The 18,601-nt window shown below is 45.1% G+C and overlaps 1 protein-coding gene across 1 annotated transcript in view; it reads left to right on the forward strand.

Moving 5' to 3' along the window:
- The first annotated feature begins 4,067 nt into the window (after nucleotides 1-4,067).
- The window catches only part of sema4ba (sema domain, immunoglobulin domain (Ig), transmembrane domain (TM) and short cytoplasmic domain, (semaphorin) 4Ba), a 68,228-nt gene continuing 53,694 nt past the window's right edge, over nucleotides 4,068-18,601 (forward strand). The window contains exon 1 of the mRNA XM_084334968.1: nucleotides 4,068-4,428. Coding sequence (XP_084191094.1) covers nucleotides 4,311-4,428 — 118 coding nt within the window. The 5' untranslated portion in view covers nucleotides 4,068-4,310. The remainder of the gene's footprint in view (nucleotides 4,429-18,601) is intronic.

Raw genomic sequence — 18,601 nt, forward strand, 5'->3', positions numbered from 1 at the left:
CATCCCCCATGACGACTCCGATGAAAAGTCTGCCGAAGGAGTAATGCGTGGCCTCCCCATCGGCATGAAAACGATACGCCCCGCTCCTGTCTCTGAATCCTCCATAGCCCCAGTCTTTATAAAATTCCACAAAAGTATAAGAGTATATGAGATGAACAAAAAAAGTCTCAGCCTCCTTTCCCCGGTATCGGGACACCTTGAAAAGTCTAGCCCTAAGTGACACCACACCAGTCCCTTCAATAAAAAAACTCTCATTTCAGGAATAAAAAAAGTAAAACAAATAAAACAAATAAAACAAAACAAAACTACACCGATTCCACTCCAGCCTCCACCACCCTGGGGCCCTGTAGCACCTTTTGCACAATCTTTCTCATCCTGTATACATCTGTGTCAACAAAACGACCATCTCCTTTAAACCTCATATGTTTTTTTGCTGCTACAACAAACAAATCTTTATCCGGAAAAAAATCTGTCACCTCTACACTCTTCCTGTTCTTTGTCAACTTTAAAAACAGTTTCATTGCATCTAGTGAATAGGAAAAACCATCGCTCTCAAAGTCATCATCACTATCAACAACCATATCTGCCCATGAACCCCCCTGTGTACTCTGCGTACTGCTAAGTTCTTCCGTCACACCTGCCTTCTTAGCTTGAGAGCTCGACACCCCAACTACCTCAATCTTCCTCTTCTGCCTAGCAACCCCCACCCCGCCGTCCCCCTCCCCCATTTCAATATACTCTACTCCCTCCACCCTGACCCCCTCAACATCTACAGCTACCCCAGGTACACTCCCCACATCTGTAACCCTTCCCGCCACGACCCCCACCCTGACCCCCTCAACTGAGTCCTCTGACCCTGTTCCCTCAATAGCTACAACCACCCCAGGCACACTCCCCTCATCCGAAAACCTCCCTGCCACCACCCCCCCCCCCTCATCCTCATCCCCTTTTCCAGTCCCTTGTGTCTCAACAGATCCACCCTCCACCTCCGTAATCCTTCCTGCCACGACCCCCCCCCCCTCATTTTCATCCCCAGCAACTGTCCTCAGTATATCAACAGGTTGCTTCGTACCTGCTACACCGGTTCTGTGACCCTGCAGCTGGATACCATCCGCTGTGCTACTGACGGTCTGCACAAGGACACTATTTACATTGCTGGCGGTCTGCAGCGGGACTCTGTTGTCGTCACCGCTCGCTGCTTTGCGCTGCAACACTCTGCCCTCCTCTGTACCACTACTTGCGCTGAGCCCAGCCCCGCGCTCCTCCTGGGGCTGAGGCGGAGTTCGCCTTGCCCCTCTCCCCTCACTCTCTACACCTGCACTACGCGCAGCTTCGACTGAGATCACCGTCCCCGCTGCACTATGCGCATCCGTGACTGGGATCACCGTCCCCGCTGCACTGCGCGCAGGCTGAGACTGTGCGCCTCTCCCCTCTTCCCTCACACAATCTCGGATTAAATGTCCCTCTTCCCCGCAACGGAAACACCTAGAGCTTCCAGAGTTCACAAAAACGACGTAATCAAAATCATCAACTCTTAATCCAAATCAATCTCCTCTCTGTTGTTCTCGAGAATCATTAAAACCTGGCGTCTATGTGACACAACATGTTTTAACAACGGAGATTTGCATCCAGATGACAGTTTTCTTATCGGGGAAATTATCCTCCCATACCTTGCAAGTTGAGTTATCAGTACTTCGTCACTTATGAACGGCGGGATGTTATTTATATTAATCCTCCTGCCTGGTGTGGAGAGATGCTCCACTGTAATAAACACATCCTCGATATTGATTCCTGATTCAACAACCGAGTGCACTTTCTCAAGGCAGTCTAAGAAAATGACAATAGGCGCTCATCTTCGCGGCTGATTTCACACTTTTATGTCCAACGACTTTACCTATTGCCAAGCTGCAATCCTCTACGGACACATTAGAAGCATTAATCTTTATACCATGCTTCCTGCTCATTTTGGCAAACTCCATACTGGCGTCTGACGTCAGCCAGCAAACCAGCCTGGCCGACGCGACTGCCAAACAAACAAAACACTCCCACTTAACCCTATACACACCAAAACACACAGCAAACCAACACTACCCTTATAATACAATATCCCATAAACAAATTACCAAAATAGACAGATAAAGATAGAAAAAAAACTCACTACACCTCCAACCTCCAACCTCTCCAACCTCTCCAATCTCATTCCCAGCATGCACCGAGAGAGAGAGAGAGAGAGAGAGAGAGAGAGAGAGAGAGAGAGAGAGAGAGAGAGAGAGAGAGGGGGGGGGCCTGGTAGATATCCACTCCCTACTGAGCGCACCTTTCCAGTTGACTGAGAGCCAGGGATATCCCGATAGCAACCAGGAACATCTTCACTTGCTAGCTTTCTCCATTGACTGTCAAACCTCAAATGTAACCGAATCTCTCTCTCGGTTGTATTTAAAGGGCTGCCCCCTGTGGCAACTGACATGGATACACATCAGCATTGTGCAGGACGTAACAGGGATAACTCTATTAAGTTTCCCCACCGCCCCTCCTTGTACTCGAGTTTGCATCTGTACGCATCACATGTGCGCCTTATTTAAGCTCGTAACCGTCTCGTGGTTTCGTTGATGAATGAGTGATTCAATGTCCACTCTTGTTCTTGGCAAGCGTATAAACAATCGTAATATCATTGATCCATATTGATTTCAGAAGTACTGAAGCAGTACACAAGCGTCTTTAATTACCCGGTCTTCCGGCAGGCTTTGGGCCTTTTCATTTCCTCGACTCCTCACCACAACGGACTGGCAGAAATCTCAAGTCACTGTGTGCCAGCTTCCGCTAATATGCTTAGAAGAGGACATAATTGGAAGCAGACAGAACCAGGAACGTTTTTATGCTCTGTAAAACATCTTATAATGTGATCAATTATATAATTACACACATGACTTCCCCGCTAACCAGTGATCAAACAAAACAGGAAACAAACGCTGCCAACTGGCGTAATAAAGTACTTCTTCATATTGCTTGATAATTTGAATGGTTAAATGGACTGTATTTATTTTATACAAAGCTTTACAACTTGTGCCTCACATTCACTCACACATTCACACACACCGACGGCGGAGGCGATGGGGCAAGGTGCTGACCTGCTCATCGGGAGCAGTTAGGGGGTTAAGTGTCTTGCTCATCGAACTGGGAACCATCTGATTACCAGACGACCGCTCTACCTCCTGAGCCACTGTCTACCCAGCGGAGGTTGGTGTCTGTATCAGAGCAGAGTAGGCACCCCTGACAGTTGCTGTAATAGGAGCTGTTATCTGGGGGGAAGGGGAGGGGACACACCTCATCACAGTCTTTTCATACAGTCCAGTCAAGAAGTGGCTACTTTCTGTTCATTTCCATGCCACATAGAATAGAACAGGAGCGCCGAGTTGTTCAGATGCTCGTCAGGGGGTCTGGAGGGAGTTTCGCAGTGAGTCAGTTCAACATGATCTTCAGACAGAGCTCACTCGAGGCTTTGTGTCCGCCGTTTGAATGATCACTGCGATGACGTCACTTGTTCATCCGTAAGAAAATATCTCGTAACAGACCCGGGGCAATCTCAGGTATGATAGTAACGTGTCAGGAAAAGGTCAGGAGTCTCAGCTGGAGAGAGAGAGAGAGCGAGAGAGAGAGCGAGAGAGAGAGACTTTTTGTCCTGCAGCACTTTCACTCAAGCCTTATAATGTGTTGTGACGGTTATGTGGCCAGCTAATGTGTTTGTTTTAGTCAGGATTAATATAGGACATACATTTCCTCACCTTTAGTGAATTGGTTGGCACTGCTGCTGTTATTATCAACAGTATGGCTTCTTTTTTTGTCTGTACTGAACTGTGCCTTTACAATGTAAGGTTCTATTATGAGGGAGAGGAACCCCCGCAAGCACGCTCATACTACTGTACACAGACCTGAATGAATGTCGCTTTGTGTGTCATTGCAGGACGTGGCCGAGACCCTGCAGTGTCCCGTGCGCATGGAGGCTGATTCGAAGAGGCTAGCCGTCCTAGGAGTCTCGTTCTGAGGTCACAGGTCATCATTCCAAGCCCGGCTTCGTCTGCAGCCCCCAGAGGAGAGCCCCCCCCCCCACGCTCCCCGGCTTCACTTTCACAACGCGGGACAGGTCTCCCATTCAGGGAGCCCAGACCTGCAGGAAGAGGAGCCCAGACCTCAGGAAGAGGAGGAGAGAAAATAAACACAGGGGAGAAGAAAAAGACGCTCTTCATGAATTCCCCCAAATCCTGAACAGGCAAACAGTGCGAGTTGGCCTGGCCTAGTCCCGACGAGGAGCCATGTGGACAATGACTACGACAGGGCTCTGTCTCCCGGCCCTCGCTCTCCTAGTGGTCGGCTTCGTTCAAACAGCCGCCACCGACGTCGACGTCACTCCGCGTCTCAGCTTCCTGTACAGTAAGTGTCATCAGTTTCTCTAGTGTAGAAAGGTTCCTTTCTGTGTGTGTTTCTCTCTCCCTCCCGTATGGCTAATTTCTTTCCGCGCCACTCTGATAGAGAAACACGACCATTCCTCGGACGTTGTAGAAACAAAGCGAGAAGCCGCTGTGTTTACCCTGACACCGCGCTCTCCCCGTTGACCCGCGCGTGTAGATCATCCATTTGCTAGAGTGCAAGGCAGCAGGACCCATAGGGCTGTTTTTCATCTATAAATAAAGTGTAGTGCGAGGGTGCCCCGGCTTGTCTAGGCCGCTGCTGAGAGCTTGGAGGGGGCCAGGGGCTCCTGCGGGGGGGGGCTTTGTGAGATATACTTTACATGGATGGAGGGGCTTGGCGAGGTGTTGATAAACACACACACAAACGAGAGCGGAGCTGTTCCGTTCTTAGCCTGGGAGTGGGGCCGCTGCTCTCACTGTGGTACAGACACGGAACACAACATTTACATAACTGCATCACAGCCGCTAATCCTAACATAATAATACAGGACAAGAATACCGTGGATCTGCACAGGCCTCGCCGCCGGTGGGCTCGTTCGTTAATTTATTTTATCCAGTGTACTTGGATTTTTAAATAAATACTAGTAATCTTTGGTCAGTGTTGTGAGGTCCCACCTGTAGTTACGCAATTTAAATTAACGAATGGTTTATTTCAAACAATAATGCAAATAATCAAGAAATAACAATGTAAACGAATACAAAATACAAGATAATTTGCTGTGAAAAGAAAAAAGACAATAATGTAAGGGAAAATTATAAACAGTCTCTTGTCTGAAAAGGAATAGGAAGAAGCAAGATGCTTATCAGGTCCTGCCTCTTATTGCAATAAACCCTTACAACAAGTGTTCAATTGTCTTCCAACAAAATCATCCTCAAACAAAATAACTTGTCCATATGCACCCCTTGTACAGTACACGCCAAAAAGAAGAGTTAGAATGCCTCTACTGAATGAAGTATTGACGTTTAGTCTGACATTGCAGGCGTCTCTAGACCATAATATTTTCAAATCCAACTAATGGCATTTCCATCAGGGTGGCCCTGTCACAGTACCCACAGGTCAGTTAAAGGGATAGTTATGATTTTTGGAACCCTGAGCCCATTTCTTACTTACCGTTGACTCTGCATTGGTTTGTGGCTAGCTGTCCGGAGCTACTGTACTACGAGGAACAGCGCGGATCGCTCAGTGGCCAACAGTATCAGACAGTGTAGTTGTATTGGGCGGCTCCCGGATGTGAATGTATGTGACCGTGTGAGTGTGAAGCAGTGAACCAACGTTGGGTAAATAAAGGATAAAAAGGAACGTGCTGAGAAAGGATTCTCATCATCAACGTTATCATTGGTGAGAAGAAATTATGGCTAGGGTTCCAAAAATCTGAACTATCCCTTTAAGCTACTATATGAGCAGAGGCATTGTGCTGTGACTTCCACCGGACATTGTGACACAGTCTCCATGAGCGCTGGGAGGTATTATACTTATAAACTGCCCTTTATTTGTTGTTATTTGCATATGCTTAGCAACACAATAACCAAATAATACTGATGATTATATTTCACTCACTTCAAATATGTTGACTGTACTGTATTGTACTGTAAAGCCTTCGGTCGGGATGGATGGTAACGTGATCTTGTATGCTCTGTCAGGCTCTGGTGATATTGTGCACACAAAGTCAAACCTACGACAGACATCAGTGCAAAGTTTTCATTATTCGCCATCCAATTCATCAAAATGTACTTCACACTCGACACTGCACTGTCTTGGGTCCTCAGCATCACACCTCCGCGAGTGTGACATGCGAAGGACGGACTGACGGTGTTACGGACGGTGTCCTTATTTTGGAAGCCGTTGAGTCAGTCGCTCTGAAGTCATTCATAATGACAGTCACCACAAGACGAGATAACAGGTCTTAAAAGCAAGGGGTACCATGGAGCTGTAACAACATCGCTGTCCTCCTGTCTGGACGTCTCTCCACTGTCTCTGGCTCAGACACGCTCCAGAACGTCAAAGACGTGCAGAAAGTCCACGAGAGACCAGCTGTACGGAAAGCCTGTGGTTGTGCTCCACAAAAGAACATCCGTAGCTAACAGTGTACTGCACTACCACAGGACCTAGCATGTCCTACCATGCTCTGTAAATAACTCATGTACAGATACCGATATGCCCTACTTTGTTTACTTGTTTATTGCACAATGTCGCTCTTGGTTGGATTCTTATTATATATTATTACTATTGTATTATGCACATAGTTGTGGGCAAGACCCCCCGCATTTCACTGTATACCTGTATGCCGTAGTGTTGTCAAAAATATCGAAAAATCGATACATATCGATTCTGAATATTTAAAACGGTTTCAATACTCATTTCCCGAAATATCGATACTTTCTGCAGTATCGATACCAGCTGGCTTGCTCGCAGTGTTCTACCGCAAGTTGTTGACAGACAGACACGCTGTTGCAGAGCATGCTTGCCCCTCCTCCTCCTCCCCCTCAGAGACCCTCCCCCTCACAGACCTGTCTTCAGTTTGTAAACAAAGATTTTAGCTCCGAAGATGGCAAGTGCTTGTGGATAAAGAAAACAGCAGAAGTGCTGTTTGGAAGTACTTCGGGTTTGAAGTAAATGACGAAGGAAAAGCTAAAGATGCCACGATGCCCATTTGCAAGCGTTGTTACAGAGCAGTGCCAACGATACAGCTATTAGCTAACGTTAGCTAGTCGTTCCCCCATTAGCTTATGCTGGCTAGCTGGCCACATTTATAATTACTTCATGGAAACGGAGTAACGTTAAGTCGAGTTCAGCAATCTTGTTGAAAATGTAACGTTAATAAATGCTCCGAGCATAGCTCCGGAGAAATCTCTCTCTCTCTCTCTCTCTCTCTCTCTCTCTCTCTCTCTCTCTCTCTCTCTCTCTCTCTCTCTCTCTCTCTCTCTCGCTCTCTCAATTCAATTCAATTCAAATGGGCTTTATTGACATGGGAAACATACTAGGGGTGCACCGATGTATCGGTCGGGTATCGGTATCGGCCGATAAGTGCCTTGTTGACTGCAATCGGCCGATAAGCTCGAATGTGCCGATGGCAGTAGCCGATAAGTTCAGTCGCGTCCTGCACAACGGCGCCGCCCCCAGTCCCCCACACACACACACACAAGCTACTGCATCAAAGTTACTACTAAATATTCAACATTCTCTTTTGAGACTCCGCTTCAGACTCTTATCATTTGGCACTAAAAGCTAGGGCTGTCTTAAATACTTCGAAGCTTCGAAGCTTCGTTCGATGGCACAAGCTTCGAACATTAAAAAAAAAATCAACGTTTTTTTATTTAATTTTTTACTTCGGTGTGTGTGTGTGTGTGTGCATGGGGCCATTGGGTGGGGCCGGGGGACAAATACACTGGAGGAAGGGAACCCAGCTCAGCACTGCCCAAATTATATCATCACTATTGCCTGTTTGAAGGATATCATCCTCAAACACATATACACCACCTACACGCCTATTCTCAGTCCTTGCCCCACAATGGTGGAATGAACTACCCACCCCAGTTAGGACACCCGAATCCCGTCCAATCTTTCGCCGTCGACTAAAGACGCACTTCTTCAACCATTATCTAAAATAAAATAAAAAAAATTAAATAAAAAAAATCTAACCCTAACTAACCTTACTGTCATGCACTTGTCCTAATAAACTAACCTACACTGTAACACGCAACACTTTGATGAATATTGTTACTCAACTGATAGAGTTGTATCCTTCCTGATGACCTGTCGTACAGAACTTGTAAGTCGCTTTGGATAAAAGCGTCAACTAAATGACTAAATGTAAATGTGAATGTAAATGCCTTGTAGAATTCCACACATAAGAAAGAAAGATACTGGGATGAATAAACAAAATAGGAAATAAAATGTAGAAATGCATGCAATACATAAATAAATATGAATCTCCATATATGAAATAGAACATTTAGATAAGGTGCTACTGAGATGTTTTGGTGAGTTCTTTGTTTTTTTGTGGAAGTAGCCCTTCTTAAAAATGCATGAACATTCACTGATAATTGGTCTGTAGTGGAGTCTACAAGGTCTACATTGCCGGACCATGTAGAATCCGGACCTTGTAGACTGACATAATTCTGTGCATAGTTTAGTCTACACAGGCCATATTTCAAATAATCAAAATCTTACTTCATTCATCTTAAACATTCTTGATTTGGGGGATTGGTAGTTCCCATGAAATCTGAAGTTGTTCAAACGACAACAGCGATCCACCTTGAATTAAATCACACAGCCGTGTTGGCTGCGTCACAGTCACGAAAGGGGCTACTTAATTAATCCAATCCACTTTATTTATAGAGCACATTTAAAAACAACAAAGTTTACCAAAGTGCTGTACAAGTCCCACAACATAAAAAAAAAAAAAAGAAAAAAAAATTATATATAATTTTTTTTTTATTAAATTCTTTTTAATTCGAAGCTTCGAATTAAAATCGAAGCTCGGCCCCGAAGCTTCGATTGCCAAAAAAAAATTTGAAGGTCAGCCCTACTAAAAGCTAAACATTGTCACTGATATGGCTGTCCGCAACATGTCATTAATTGTGTACGCGAGGTGGTCGCTCAGTGACTACGCTAACATGAGCTAGGTTAGCTAGCATGAGCTACCGGCAGATGGAAGACTAACGTTACTGGTGAAAATGTGATTTACGTTGGAATACTCCTTTGCCAACTTGCTGTACTTTGCTTGCAGGTCTGCAGCAATTATTGCTGGATTATGAATAGCCCCAACTTTAGCCAAGGTAACGTTATGGCTAAACCTTTAACGTTAGTTAACGCTAGCTTTCGGTTAGCTGTTCAATGCTATTAATAACACAACCAAGCGAACCCATCACAGCTCCCCGTCAACACCCCTCTCTCGGGAAGATGGCATTTAAGAAAGTATCTGCTGTTAAAATGACACAAACATTAGTTTTGTGGCATTAACGTTATATATATTAGTTAGTGTTACAAGTTCAATAACATCAGCATATTATTTACCCGGACATAGCAAGTAAGCAAGGCATTACTCCGTTCATAGCTCAGTTCCATTCCGTTGCTCATTCCGTACCCAACTACCCATTCTGCAATCTGTTAATAAAGTTTTCAATCAGACAAATGTATAGAAAGGCTTTGTTTTATTATAACATTTGTTGCAGTAAAATCATTATGTCTCGTTTGGTCATCCTGTAGTGCGCTGGTCGGCGGGCAGCTAACGTATTAGCTACGGTGAGCTTGTTGTGGTTCTCGCAAGCAGATCAATGGCGGCATGCCCGGAAGTAGAAAATGAATAAACGCTTGCCGATTGGTGGTAAGAACAGCAGGAGGTGGGTGCTAGCGGTGTGACGTAATTGGCCGAATCGACTGTCAATTAAAATGGTTCTATTGCATTGGTTGAGAGCTCTGGTTGAGAGAATAGTATCCATCTGCAGGCCGCCAGACCATACTGGGAGAGGGATAGTGCTACATGGCATGGTGGAATTAATACCATAAACATATTTCTTGATGTTTCCTTTTTTTAAGTAAGTAAAGAGGCCTACAAATACAAACATACACATACAAATATACAGTAGTTTCATAAAAAAAAAAATTTAAAATACTTTTTTTTGCCACAAATATCGGTATCGGTATCGGCCGATTGTGTTAGTTGAACAATTGGTATCGGTATCGGTGGCCAATTTTCATATCGGTGCATCCCTAAAACATACGTTTACATTGCCAAAGCCAAACAAAACAATCAAACAGAGAAAACAAAAGGAATCAGTACATTACAGACGTTGGATGTCCTTTTCTTGTCACAGCAGCTCACAAATCTTGCTGCTGTGTTTGCACATTCTTGTATTTCTCCCAGTAGGTATGGGAGTTTTGAGTTATTGTCCATGTTTTCAAAGTCTCTTTGAGTGTTTGCAATTTGTGGGAAGTATATGTCTCTGATGTCTTGGTATAGTGAGCAGTTTGTTAAGAAGTGGAGGTCGGTTTCCACCTCATCTTGTGTGCAGTGGGTGCATAGTCTGTCTTCGCTTGGGAGCCAGGTCTGCCTATGGCGGCCTTTCTCAATGGCTAGGCTGTGCTCGCTGAGTCTGTACCTAGTCAAGGATCTTCTTAGTTTTGGGTCAGTCACAGTGCTCAGGTATTCTGCCACTGTGTACTCTCTGTTTAGGGCCAAATAGCATTTCAATTTTCTCTGGTTTTGGGTTGTTTCTTTCCAATGTGTCAGATAGTTTTATTTTTGTTTTAAATATATATATATATATTTTTTGGTATCGAAAATGGTATAGAATATCGATACTTTTCAAGGTATCGTATCGAAGTCGAAATTCCAGTATCGTGACAACACTAGTATGCCGTGACAAATAAAACTCTTGTATCTTGTATCTTATGTATATATAGGGAGTTATGTATGTTATCTGTTGTGTATATAGGCATGTTTTGGGTTGTTGTTGTCTTTTGTCTCCCTATTGTGCCTACATATCTATTTCTCAGGTGTCTCCCAGTTCCAGCTTCCAGCAGCCAGCTGGTTGCAATCAGCATCTCACTCCAGCAACAGCAGCAGTGCAACGGCAGCTGAAGCTGATCTGCAATCAACATCCACTCTCCCTTTATATATCCCATTCCATTGTGGGCAGTGTTAGTTAGCTCTTTTGGCTCATTGTGGTGGTGGTTGTCTCTCTGTGTCTTTGGTGATAATTCTCTTTGTGTTGTTTGGTATAGAGCCGTGGCTCTTTAGAGGTATATAGAGCAGTGGCTCTTTAGAGGTATATAGAGCAGTGGCCCTTTAGAGGTATATAGAGCAGTGGCTCTTTAGAGGTATAGTTTAGTGTACATTTGGTAGAGCTGGTAAAAGCTCTGGTTCTTGTTAGTATAGGAAATATCTTTAGCGGTTCATGGTACATTTGGTAGAGCTGGTAAAAGCTCTGGTTCTTGTTAGTATAGGAAATATCTTTAGCGGTTCATGGTACATCTGGTAGAGCTGGTAAAAGCTCTGGTTCTTGTTAGTTTAGGAAATATATTTAGCGGTGCATGGTACATTTGGTAGAGCTGGTAAAAGGAAATATCTTTAGTGTTGTATCTTTATTGTGAAACTGATATTTGTTCCCTTGTTCACCCAGCCTATGGTGACTACTTTTCTTGTGTATTAATGTTTTGTTTTGCACACAGGGACATTGAGGACAAGAAGATACCCTGGGTCTACATTTTGCATCACGTAGGTGACCTGATGTTAAAGACACCAGCTTTAGAGTGAGCACCACCACCTGTACTTTTGGGCGTTCAGCGCCTGTAAAGGGGAGGGTGGGTTTTCATTTCCTTTTGTATTTTATTTGGTGCCACTAGGAAGTCCTCCTTGCTCTCTGTGTTGCTGTATTTTGATTTAGTGAAATAAATACTATTATTTTGCAAATTGTTTCTCTGGTTTTGTGTCACTGCACCCTCACCTACCCTGCCTGTGGCCTTGTGTTGCGTCCCCTTACTGGGGTGCGTAACAGACGGACACACAGATGATTCCTTCCTTCATAGTTAGATGCTCTGGCATTGCACTGTATTTGTGGGGAAAACAAAGCGTCACGATGGATTATGATGTCAGTGCAGGCTTTTAGTGATTAAATGGTGGATTAGTGACTCACTTTTGGGCATAATTTACTGTCTTAAAATACAGTCACTGCCAGGAGAAAAAGTCACTAAGATCGTACTGCCAGTCCACTCCGTGCAGATTAGGTGAAGCTTTCCCAGTGGGGACAGGCAACCATTCAAATAGGTTAGCCGGCGTGCCTGTCTGAGCGTGCAGCCTCCCCATGTAGGACCTCCATACCAACAGGTAATCTCTTACCTGCCAGCCTTCACAAAGCTCACAGGATGGCCCTGGCGGAGCGTTTCACAACAGCACACAACATCAATCATTCCCTGAGAAGACCCCTCATGTTCACGCTTTTACCAATTCTGACGGAAGGATTTGCTTCTTGGGCACAATGCCAATATTGAACACTGCCATAAAACATGTCAGACCCCATAATATGTATCAGTAAGGCTGTTATACTTTATGTTCGACTGTAGCATAGCTAAGGCCATGTAGGTTTTCGTTTTTTTTTATTGCGTATCTCTTTTGGTGATCCATAGCACTGCTACGGATGGCGGTGGCCATCTTTGGAGGATCACTAACATCAGTTTGCATTGAGAAATCGCTAAAACAGCCAACGAGGAGGAAGGGATGTAGATAAGGAAGGGTCAGGTTTCTCCCATGCTGGCCGTGACATATTCTGTGGCAGCTTTTCACACAGGACTTCCAAACTCTATTTTCTAACTAAAGAATCTGCCTGTCAACACACAGTCAAATGGCAGCTTGCCCCAGAAATGTGACGTCAGTTTCCCAACATCAGTATAAATGCGACAGTGGCTCAGGTGGTAGAGTGGTTGTCTGGTAATGTGAGGCAAACATTGTAAAGATAAATGGATAAAGGCGCTATATAAATGCCGTCCTTTTGACCTCTGCCTTTTCCCCATGGGGTCAAAGAAAGAAAATAAAAAAAACTTAACTACAGAAGGAGTTACTTACAGCTCTTAAACTCTTAAGAAGTTCAGCTTTGAAAATAACGACTGGTTTCTCTATCTTGATACAGAACACGGTCACGGTCATTATTCCGTTTACCAGCTGGCTGGTGCACTTAATCCATCAAGGTTGCATTGATGCCTCGTTGATATTTAAGGGCGCCCTTCCCACAGACCTGTGGTGGCATATCATAGTAACCAGTGGTGACATTCTAGATTCCACTGGCTGCCTCGGGCTGCTTAAGTGAGCTCCACCGTCACGATGGAGAGTTTGGCTGGTGGTCAGGTCAGGGGAGCTGCCATGGCTATAATCACGTCAGTTCTAGTGCACTGACATTTTCCAGAGTCCCACAGCAGGGCTTTGTCATCCTGTGTTTACTGTTTCAAAGCGGAACGCAGCGCTGTGGGCCTCTGGGATTTTGGCTTTATGCAGTCGGTCCTGCCCTCGCCTCCCCGTGCTTCTCTCTTCCTCTCCGTATGGCCGTTAGCCATGGCGGTCTCCGTGCCTCTAACCTCAGCGGAGTAGGACCAGGCCAGACCCTCTCTGCTGTCTCCCCAGCGGCTGCAACGTTTTCCTGGACGGCCTTCGCCTCCCCTCCTCCCTCCATTCGGGTCCCTCGGCCCCTGCCTCTGTCTTAATGAAGAGGCTAATCTGCCATGAATAATGAATGGGGATTTGTGTGCGTTATGGTGTGAACATTCGTCTGGTTCTCATTATGTGCCTATCAGGGTGGATCATGGGAGGGAGGAGATCCTACATCTGCTTTGCGCTCTGCTTTTGTTCCTCGGTTTAATACACACCATGCTGGAGAGCTTAGTGTGTAAGAATGCTGTCTAAAGACACACCTATAAGCGGTTTAAGTTGGCATCCCTCTGTTAAGCACGTGGTCACTTGCGCTGCAGTTCATATTAGGAGCAGTGCCTTGCCGCCATGATAGAGATAAACTGTAGTTCATTTTGGAAGCCGTTGAGTCAGTCGCTCTGAAGTCATTCATAATGACAGTCACCACAAGACGAGATAACAGGTCTTAAAAGTCTCTGGCTCAGACACGCTCCAGAACGTCAAAGACGTGCAGAAATTCCACGAGAGACCAGCTGTACGGAAAGCCCGGCGTCTAGGTTGTGCTCCACAAAAGAACAGTTTTTACACCAATTACGTAGATAGCCGTACAGCGTAACCGCTCTTTTATTTTCTTAGTCTACGTGGGAAACACGAGTGATTGATGTCTTACACAAACAGCGGTAAACGTGAGAGATGATTATGATGCACGACTCCGTACATCGTCTACCTGCGCTCACAAATGTCGGTGTGGCGTCCATCCGTCTAAACACTTTCATTGCGTCGTAAAAAGAAAAGGACAGGGCGTTGATCGTTGATATTGCCAGTGTCTTCGCAGACCCCAGCCTCTCCGGTCTCAGAGTGAGTCGTAAATCACAGTCAACGGGCCCTGTAAAAACACCCTCGCGGCTCCCGCGCTCTCATTTCCAAGGTGTTGTGTGGGGACATCCTGACTGTCACGCTAGCCCCCGCTGTGCTCTTAAACCCCACGGGGACCGTCTTACATGAGGTCATGACACGGCGTTGAGGCTCCAGCCCTGCTCGCGCTACAGGAGAGAGGGTCACGGTGAGATAAACTAGCGCCTGGTTTACATTACTGTGCACACCCATGTTGTGGCTGATATGGGGTCAGCTCCTGAACAGCAGGTCTAGATGGTGGAGCAACACCCCTCACCGCACCCCCCCCCCCCCCCCCCAACCACCCCGTGGGAATGGAGTTTCATTACAGCCGAGGTGAGGCCTTGTTTGTAAACGGCAGGGTTTACGGCTTTTGGAGATAGTTTAATTTTATTCCCGCCGCTCCGATAACTGGTTCCCGTTAAACCTGCCATTGTACATTCCCACCGAGTGAACACTTACTTAGCCTGCATAATTGTCTTCCTTTTCTTTCCCAGCATTGAAATGCACATCTTTACTCCTTATCTCGTGTCATTAGCCTCTCGACCTCTGTGTACAAAACAGTTGTGTTTAGAGTTGACCTATCTCAAACCCCGCCCCTCTTTCCCTCGAGGGGAGCAACAGTCGTGGTTGGAGGATCGGGAAAAGGCGGGTGTGGCTTGAGATAGGTCAGCATTCTCTGCATCACCATGGTGCCGGCGTCGTGGCTACCGGTGGAGGCCGTGTTGACGTTAACAAGAGGAGGCGCCGGCAGCTCCCAACACAAACAGCAGGCTCACAGCTTGCCTAATGAATCTCCTTGTGAATCAATGCCCCCCCCCTTGTCTCTCTGCCCGCTGTCCTAACACATTCCAGATGTCTCCATCTCTGTCCCTCCGTGGCACAGCACAAGCCCGGGGGTCCTGGTCATAACCGGGGGTAAAATAATGGCCTGATTAATTTCTCCGGCGTGGCTTCCCCCTTGCTTGTTTTCATCAGATAATGTGACAGCGGTGGGGGTTGTCGCATTAGTTGGACACTGACCCGATGGGACCTGATTCAGAGAGCGGCTTCCTGTGTCCGTGGTTATTGTTTCTCTTAAGAGGATCCAGATCGCTTCCTTCAAAGAACAATTGGATTTACTCGTAGAACTCTTTGGATTTACTGGGCTATTAATATCTGTCCTAATCTCAAACTAGGTCCTTTAAGAGGTACTGTGTGTTGCTGATGAAGTAGACAGTCAATTAGCCTCATCGTTGCTTTTCTCTGCCCATGTCACTCTTCCACGTTAACGTCCACAGTATTATTCTCCGTCTCAAGCGTCCTTGTTTTCCAACTCGGACTTCACCTTCAGAAGCTTAGCCTAATCTTCAATTAACCTAGCTAATCTGCCACTCCGTGCTCTGTCCAAAACTTCTTCACTAAAAACAAATTTTTACTCGGTTGTCCTCCTCTTCTATGCGTTGAGTCTATTAGCTTTGACCGATTTGCATTTGAATGTTTGTTTTGGGTTCCTAGCACAGTGGTGCATTAACGATCAAAGGGCGACATGCAAACTATGCCTCTGTGAGTTTAAAGGACCTATAAAATTGTCTTTTACAGTTTTGTCTTTGAGGAAAGCTACCCACGTCACCATTAGAGGAGTCTATTGTAGAATACGAAATGGGGCCTTTTGACTGAATAATGAAAACCCCACAAACTCTTCAATCTTGTAAAGGTGCAATCATTTGATGTGGCTCAACAACGTGCATGACGTTCTTCCACAGCTCTGTTTAACATGTCCCTCTTTATCAAGAGTACCAAGCGATATGAAAGTGTCCTGTTGTGTTCCTTTCTAGTAGGAGAATCTAGGCCATGTTTGTGGATGGACGACTGGAAATGGGGCATCAGACATCCGTTAAAAGATGCCTCATCAAGTTTCTATAGCTTGCTCTTGATCTCAACAAAGACAGATGGGTAGAATCTTTCCCAGGTCATCCACTGTTGTTGTATAACGTTCATCTCTATGGGCGCTGTAAAAGGTGATCTGTGGCCAGTATCGTATTACCACAATCAGGAACATCACTTTAATTAATTCTTGTGGTTATGATCTCATCCAAGCTTCTCTGTTTCTCAGTTTCCATTGTGCTGGGGGAACAAGTTCTCCATTGTAAATAAAGGGAACCTGGGTCTTCTATGAGAACAGGCTGTTGTGCTGTAGGACATGCTTCCCTACCACTTGGTTCCTTGTAGTTCTGCATCATTTAAATAAACAAGAGCATGTGTTCCTCATGAGGGCTGCGATATTCAAGCTTCCTGAACACACGGCTGCTAAAGCTGATAGGCTACCCGAGAGGACCCTCGGGCCAATCAGCATGCCACACTCGGATGCCCTACAGAATGAAGGTCTTTGATCTCTCCCACTTAACGGCATATTAATCTACATTTGCCTTTTTAGAGGGATATTTCCCATGCTTCTAATTGACTTTTTTGGACCCTAGACACACTGGGAAATCCAGAACAGAACATGGGGGGTTCCCTTAAACCTGCGTGTAATTAATCCCCCCCCCCTTAAATAGATTAGCAAGCTAGGCAGAGTGAGTATTACAATCCATTTAGCGGGTGTCATTTGGAGAAATGACATTTAATTACATAATGACGGTAATGATCTCATATTGCTTACAGCTGCCAGGGGTCGAACCGTTCCCTTCACTGTGTCTTATTGTGCACTGCTCGTCTGAACTGCACGTGTGTGACTGTGCGGTACGTGGGTCACACAGGAAGTGCTCTGAGCCGCACAAAGCCGCTCTCTCTCTCTCTGCTACTCTGGGATGTGGGATTGGAGGGGTTGGGGGGGGGGGGGGGGGGCGATGCGGTGAGAGTGCTCGCACACCAGTGGCGTCGTTAGCCCTGGGCTTCCGGGGCTTTAGCCCCGGATGTTTTTCTCCTAGCCCCGGATCTAAAAAATAAATAAATAAAAAAAAAATTATTTAAATTTTTTTTTTTAACTTTTTTTTAACTTTTTTTTTTTAAGATGTCAGCATCCCCATTGTCTGTGCTGAATGTTTGTTAGTGTTTGGTATTTTTTGTTGGTTTTTAGTACTTTTAAACATCCATTTTTAGTAAGTAGTTTTCATTTGATCCTATAATTTTTTCATTCACCGATTTGTGGACTTTTATTTTTAGTGTCCTGAAAGGCGCCTTATAAATCAAATGCATTATTATTATTATTATTATTATTATTATTATTATTATTATTATTATTATTATTATTATTATTATTATTATTATTATTATTATTATTATTATTATTATTATTATTATTATCATCCAGGAGGGAAAAGACACTTTGGATAGTAGGGACTGCATCTCTGCCTGTCCTGACCAGGAAACACTTTGCAACTGTGATCTCCTCTGGCAATAGTTGGATATTATAATGTGTGGTGAGGGGTTGCAGCAATTCCACTGAGAGAAACTGGTCTGAGGCTGGATAACATGCCTGTATGCCTCTCATAAGTTGTTATCCAACTCATGAGAACCTGCTCTCAAGCTCTTGCAGCATTCTGTCGATGACTGGATAGAACAGTCTCTGTCTCAGCTGATCTCCATGAGGTCTGAGCTTGTGCCACAAGATGACTCAACTACATACTCGTCCATCCTTTTCTGCTTTCTCCTTTGGCTGGTAGTATGTTCCTCAATCCAAAGGCCATTACATATGGCCTTTGTCCTGTCATACATGTCCACTGCCATCTCTGAGGTGCGATAACCTTTGAGTGTGTCCTGCACTGTGCTTTTAAATAGTACAGATAGGTATTGAAGATGTGCACTTTAACGCAGCAGCACCTGGAGCCATCCATACCCATGTCCAGTGTCCTATAATAAGCTTTAATCAAACCCTGGTTCATTTCCTCGGATAGTCCGGTTGGTTTGGGGTGGTGTGAAAGCTCATTCACTCTTGCAAGTGACCCTGCTGCGGTTCATTTGAGATGTGAATGCAAAGCGGACCAAAGGCAGGAAAAGACCCAAAAATCTAATTTTTTTTTTTTATGAGAAGACTGAAACATATGCATATAATGAAACACACAATACAGTTTTTTTTCGATTGCCTAAACATGATTTTGAAAACGGGGCCCGGTGTTTCAAAACACACAATTAGCACAACCA

This window comes from Notolepis coatsorum (genome assembly GCF_963971535.1).
Source record: "Notolepis coatsorum genome assembly, chromosome: 18".
NCBI classification, from domain to species: domain Eukaryota; kingdom Metazoa; phylum Chordata; class Actinopteri; order Aulopiformes; family Paralepididae; genus Notolepis; species Notolepis coatsorum.